At 39.0% G+C, this 6,017-nt stretch overlaps 1 protein-coding gene across 1 annotated transcript; it reads left to right on the top strand.

The window, feature by feature from the left end:
• The first annotated feature begins 3,037 nt into the window (after window positions 1-3,037).
• On the top strand, window positions 3,038-4,408 carry LOC131183184 (60S ribosomal protein L14-1-like). The gene is made up of 6 exons (XM_058153420.1): window positions 3,038-3,042; window positions 3,468-3,582; window positions 3,800-3,915; window positions 4,036-4,063; window positions 4,170-4,250; window positions 4,394-4,408. The coding sequence occupies exons 1-6, from the start codon at window positions 3,038-3,040 to the stop codon at window positions 4,406-4,408; spliced, it is 360 nt and encodes a 119-aa protein (XP_058009403.1).
• The last annotated feature ends 1,609 nt before the right edge of the window (window positions 4,409-6,017 follow it).

Raw genomic sequence — 6,017 nt, forward strand, 5'->3', positions numbered from 1 at the left:
TAAATCATGGGCCCAATTAGTGTTTTGACTTGGCCAAATTAGGCTTGATTTTGGCTGTAGGGTTGATTTTTTTAGCCTTAATTTTGACCCTTAACTTTAGAATTTCTAATTTGAATGAAAAATGAACCCTATAAAATATGTTTAAAATTAATGTGGATGGTTTAGAATTGGTTAACAATATTCTATTGGCTCAACTAATTAATTTGTACTATACAAATAAGCTATATACACCTAAGAATTTCTTTCTAACAGAATCGCCAGCTATAGTAGTGTAACAAAGTTGACATTACTTGCGTGCTAAGCACAGTGAATATCCCATACTTTGCATCCTCCTTGTAGATACCATATTTTAGTCGACCCTCAAATGCATAACTTAATTTTCTTTTAAAGTTGTAATGAAGTTGTAACTTCAAATGTTTTCTTGAATGGATTTACTATCTTAATGTTATCCATTCTCAACTAATGACCTGATCACAGGTCACCTTTCTGAACTCAACAATGGTTCATCTACAGAATAACCCGATCTCACGTTCAAGTTAGGTTGTTTTCCAATCTCTTCGTCTTTATTTGATGTGTTCAGATCGATATTGGATCTTCAGACCATTCGATCTTACAGGCTATTGTTTTTCGATCTCACTATGTTCAAATACCTCAAAATTTCAAATCTGCATATAGTTTTGTGATCAGGTATCTACCTCAAATTATTCAAACATTTCTCAACAAAGCTAAGGTTTTATTCGATATCTAAATAATGATTTCGACCCTAATAAGCTCAAGTCATTTTCAAATCACTCTTCAAATGTTTCAAGGTTTCAGTCGATATTCAGTCATAGCACCATCCAATCTCATGTTCACGTGTAATGATTTTCCGATCTCTTAAAGTGGCTTGATGTTTTATGATTAATAACCAGTCTCAGGTTTAATGTTTGACTTTATGCAATTGATTAAGAGTTAATTCTATTCAATACTCATGCAATTAGGTTTGGATGTTTTCCGATCTCATCAAGAAAATTGAGCAAGAAAAGACTTAATTCATATCAAAATAGAAAATATACAAGTCATTTGACAGGAGGGTCTCCCCTAACCTGCTCTTCAGGTACATTTTCAGTTTCATCATTCCCTCTCTCTCTCTTTCAGGCTCCTCCTCACTATCTTCTTCAGCTCTCGGGAGAAGGTCCTCCATCCAGGAGAAGTCTTCCTCAGGATAGTGGTTCACGAGCTCGGCTAGAAGATCACCATAAGCATTCACATAAGCACCAGCCTCTCTCGCCAAGGCTTCTTCTTCTTTCGCCTTAATCTCTTTAGTAAGTCGAGTGACATCAGCAGATCGACAGGCTGTAGCATCTTCAAGTTCCTGCTCCAGTTCAGCTATCCTTTCCTTGTAAGACTTTGTCTAATCTTCTATCTGGGCGATGTGATCCTGGGCAGTAGAGAGTTGGGCCTTGGTGGTAGCTACATCCTGGACCGCCTTTAGAATCTCCTGTCTTAAGAGATGGGCCTTTTCCCTGATCATATGCTAGTTCGCAATAGTCTCCAAACCTAAGCTCATCGTTTGAGCAAGGAGATCGTCAATGCTATCCTAGGCCAATCTATTTTGATCTTCTTGAAAACAGATGGTGGTGCCCAGGACCTTGGCTAGATCAGGATTACCCCAAACTGAACAGTTTCTTTCCAGAGAATGGATAAGGACTTGAGCACCTCAAGAGAGTGTCCTTACGACTGGTCGGGAAGGCCCCCCTTCTGCACTTGAAGAGACTGGTGGCGGTGGAGGTTCAGCTTATCAAGGTGGAGAAGGAATGATCTCTACCTTCGAGGTTGGCTGCTCTGGAGGTCAGAACGAAGAGCTCAGTACTTCTACCAAGTCTTGACTTAGCATCTGAGCAGGAGCAGCAGCAACTTTCATTTCCTGGACTTTCTGAGCAAGCTCTCTTTTTCTCTTACGGCTCTCCTTTGCACTCTTGCCTCCCGCCATACCTGCACAGAGATTAATTTAGTAAGATCACCAAAGTTAGGAGACTGAAGATCTAGATTATACTGATCCTGGGGTCGAGGTTAGAGAGTTACAGCTCATATTCCTTATGGGCGATCACTTGTATCAACCACCATTTCAGTTCGGCCATAACCTCATCCAAACATGAGTACTTATGAGTGGCCACCTGATCCTTCAACTCTTTTACCATGGCATTCTCATCCTTATTTAGGGCGATCTTCTTTGGAACTGAAGGAACCAAATACTGCCAACTACGTGGAATACCCTCAAAGCCATTCGGATCCTTGCTCCTCAATATGAAAAAATAATTTTTCCTGTTCTTCAATGAGGAAGGGAGATCGGTGAAGAGCCCACAGTTCGGCTTGGCTTGGAAAAACCAAAACTCATCGTCTTTTCATCGAGCGAGCCTATGCAACTAGGCAAAAACCTTCGCTGTGGGCTCGAGCTTTTTAGCTCAGTATAAACCTCTGAAGGCCACCAGAGTCTGCCAGGAGTTCGGATGCACCTAGGCTACACAGACATGATGGAACTTCAGAACGACTCTATAGAATTCGTTAAGGGGAAACCGAAGCCCTGCTTTTAATTATTCTTCATACACCATGATCGGGTCAGTTTCTTCAAAGAAATGATTGGCTCGAAGATCACCGTGACATCTGATAAGTTCGAAGGAGTCAGTCGGAAGGTTGTACTTTTGACTAATAGATTGAAGATCAGTCTCCTTGAGGATCGATGGCAACTCGTCCACAGATAAGTTCTCTTTCTTTGAAGACGATGCTTGTTTTGACTTGGTCTCTCGACCATGGACTGGGACTGTGGTCGTAGAAGGTTCAGGTCGCTCACTCGATCTGGCCACTTCGCCTTCATCCGATGTCCACAAAATATGAACAAAAGGAAGACTGGCAACTCTTTGACTGTCGGTATCACTCATTTTCAAAGATAAAGATGAAATTGATCGAGAAAAATTAAAGCTTTTACCGAAGTGTAAAATGATGTCGAAAAACTTCAGAAGGTAGGAAAGAATGTCGCAGTTGCTCAGAGAGTCTTAAAATGGCGTAAGTAGGCAAATGGCCAATACTCCTCCCTATTTATGCCTGCCTGAGCATTAAATGCTCATAAAGCCCCAAGAGGCGCATCGGTTAACAGGATTGGACTATTTTGATGACTCATTAAAGGTGAATTCCAGAAACGTGGCAGGGAGATCGGATATTTAAAGAGCGATCAGGAGAGATCGGTCAATGAGTGTGAGTTATGAGATCAGATCGGATACAGTTATAAGAGATCAAAAAATAATGCAATAATAAAATAAAATAAACCATCAATTTTGAATAAATAAAACTTCATTGCATTTCCAAAAGGTCTGATTATATCATTTGGGCGATCTCTCAAGATCAATAATTACAAATTTTCCTCCACTACATTTTACCTATCTTGTTCCTGTGGATTGAACCACTCCCGATTTCAAGATTCCGTTCAAGAGATACGAGGAGATCGGGAGGGTAGCTCTCGTCAACTATGGCAAAGACTACGGGAAGCTCAGTGTCTTTGTCAATGTCATCGACCAGAACCAAGCTACGATCAGGATCCCCGAGATGGTGAGGAGCCAAATGAACTTCAAGAGGCGGTCACTGATATTAAGATTGAAATTAGTGGTCCCCTTGTCAGAGATCGGTCTGTAAACCATATGATAAGCCGATCTAAGATTGGCACGGTAGTCAGTTTTGACCTTAATCGATCAATTAGTCTAGTTCCCTCACCGTCATCAGATGATGCCCTCATAAACCTCTGATCACTGGAATTGTTCATTTTCAGGAGATGAACAAAGAAAACATTCGAAAAAACATTAAGGTGGTTGTTGTGAGAAGAATTCTTGCCGGAAAAGCCAAGAACGGGAAAATAAAACATTGGAAATTCACCGGAGAAGGAAGGTTGTGAGTATACGAAGTATAAAATTCTCCTGCATATATATAAGCCCTTGGCATTTATTACATGTAGAACTCGAAGCGGTTCATTGGTAATAGGAGGATTTATTGCTTTGACTGATATAGGTCAGAATCAAGAAATAAGAGAGATCAGGTAAAATAAGGAACAACCTATAGAGATTGGAGGTGATGGAGGAGTCCAACCGTTCCCAATCTTAACTGTTAATTTATGAGTTCAGCCCCTTGCCATTGGATTGCAGGCCGTTAAAGCAGCCCAGTACATTCCAATCTACACCGTTGATCTTAATTGTAAGGATAGATTTGAAGCCCTTAGATCAAAAGTAAATAACTAATTCGGCACCTTTTGTTCCCAACCTTCGGATCCATTTTGTAAGGCGTGACTCCTAACCGTTGGTTGAAAGGACAGGAATTTGGAATGCAATCTTAACCTTCAATTTTGATTCTCTTTAATTCTGGAATGTAGGATTATGTCCTCTAGAATCCTAACCCTTCATTTCCTCCTGCTGAAATCTTGACCCTCTATCTCCGAGCACCCATCTCCTATAAATACCTGCATGCAATGCTATGGAGGTAGCGGTGATTATTAAGGAAAAACCCTAGAATTTTGCTACAGCTTTATTTTCAATCGGAAATTCTCAAGGTTCCTAGAGACTTTAGAAACAAGTTTTCTAAAGAATCTTACCGTGGAAGCTATAGGCCTTGCAATCTATACCCTGAACAATAGTGCACGATCTTGAAAACTCAATCACCGCCTGCCAAGAAGATCTCATTTCAATCATTTATAACTTCTCAAAATCACCTTACCGTCTCAGTTTTAGTGGCTTCAGATACACGAAGACATCGGTACCAGCTTACTTATTATTTCAGCCTTTTCTACAGGTAAGTGCTTGACTTATCATTTTCAAATGTTCATGACATAGAGTCTTTGTTAGATCCTTCGTCGCAACAAATCTTTAGAATAAGTTTACATCGAATTGGACTTATTTCACCTTTTTTGTAACGTTCGTAAGTTTTACCTTTTATTTTTACGTTTTCCTTAACTTCTTTATGTTATTTCGTGTAAAAAAAGATAGTTCAAGACACTAATATTCTGTAAGTACCGTAAGGAGTATGGATGGGGGAAGACAATATGGAGATTCCTGATCAGGATAAAAATGATTAGGAATAGTACAGACAAATTGAGAGGTTCCACTCAGACTAGTTCTAAAAAACAAGAATGAGGTCGGGATTCGGAATTAGCTCGAACGGAAAACCTTCGAAATAAGATGTCTAGAAGATTCCAAATGAGGAGTCATAATAAATTGAGGAAAGTTCGGATAAATAAATCATGAGATCAGAAATTAAAAGCCTAGGATAATATGAAAAGCAAGAGGCGATGCGAGCTATGCTCCCATATCTAATAGGGTCAAATAAGTTCGGTCTCACGACCGAGACCTTTTAAAATTCACTTTTGATGAATTAGAAGGGAACCAGGAGAGAGTCCTTTCCTGAATCCTCTCTACGAAAGTTCTAATATATACATTTGAAAAGATTGGGAGAGAGTCCTTACCTAAATTCTCTTAGAAAAAATTCTAATATATACATTTTTAGAGATTGAGAGAGAGTACTTACCCGAATTCTCTTAGCAAAAATTCTAATATATACATTTTAAGAGATCGGGAGAGAGTCCTTACCCAAATTCTCTTAGCAAAAACTCTAATAAAAACATTTTAATAGATTAGGAGAGAGTCCTTACCCTAATTCTCTTAGCTAAAACTCTAACAAAACATTTTAAGAGATCGGGAGAGAGTCCTCACCCGAATTCTCTTAGCAAAAATTCTAATAAGAATATTTTAAGAGATTGGGAGATAGTTTTTTCCCGAAATCTTTTCAATCAAAATTTTAATATTACTAACACCTAAATATCGAGGTATATAACATGTGAACTGAGAATCCTTCTCATTCATTATGAATCTTTAGGGACCCAAATAACACCTCTTTAGAATTGGAGTCCTAATTCAAAAGGGGAAAATTAGATAAAATATGTAACAAATCAAATAAACAAAACACCAATTCATTGTAGGGTCATCCCATGTACCTGTGTTCTT

Source organism: Hevea brasiliensis, chromosome 1 (genome assembly GCF_030052815.1).
Source record: "Hevea brasiliensis isolate MT/VB/25A 57/8 chromosome 1, ASM3005281v1, whole genome shotgun sequence".
NCBI lineage: Eukaryota > Viridiplantae > Streptophyta > Magnoliopsida > Malpighiales > Euphorbiaceae > Hevea > Hevea brasiliensis.

What these genes read in the sequence shown, in the direction of transcription:
- LOC131183184 (XM_058153420.1), top strand. An exon ending in CGATCAGGATCCCCGAGATG is followed by an intron (nt 3,583 to 3,799) that starts GTGAGGAGCCAA and finishes GTTCATTTTCAG; the next exon opens with GAGATGAACAAAGAAAACAT. An exon ending in AAATTCACCGGAGAAGGAAG is followed by an intron (nt 3,916 to 4,035) that starts GTTGTGAGTATA and finishes TGACTGATATAG; the next exon opens with GTCAGAATCAAGAAATAAGA.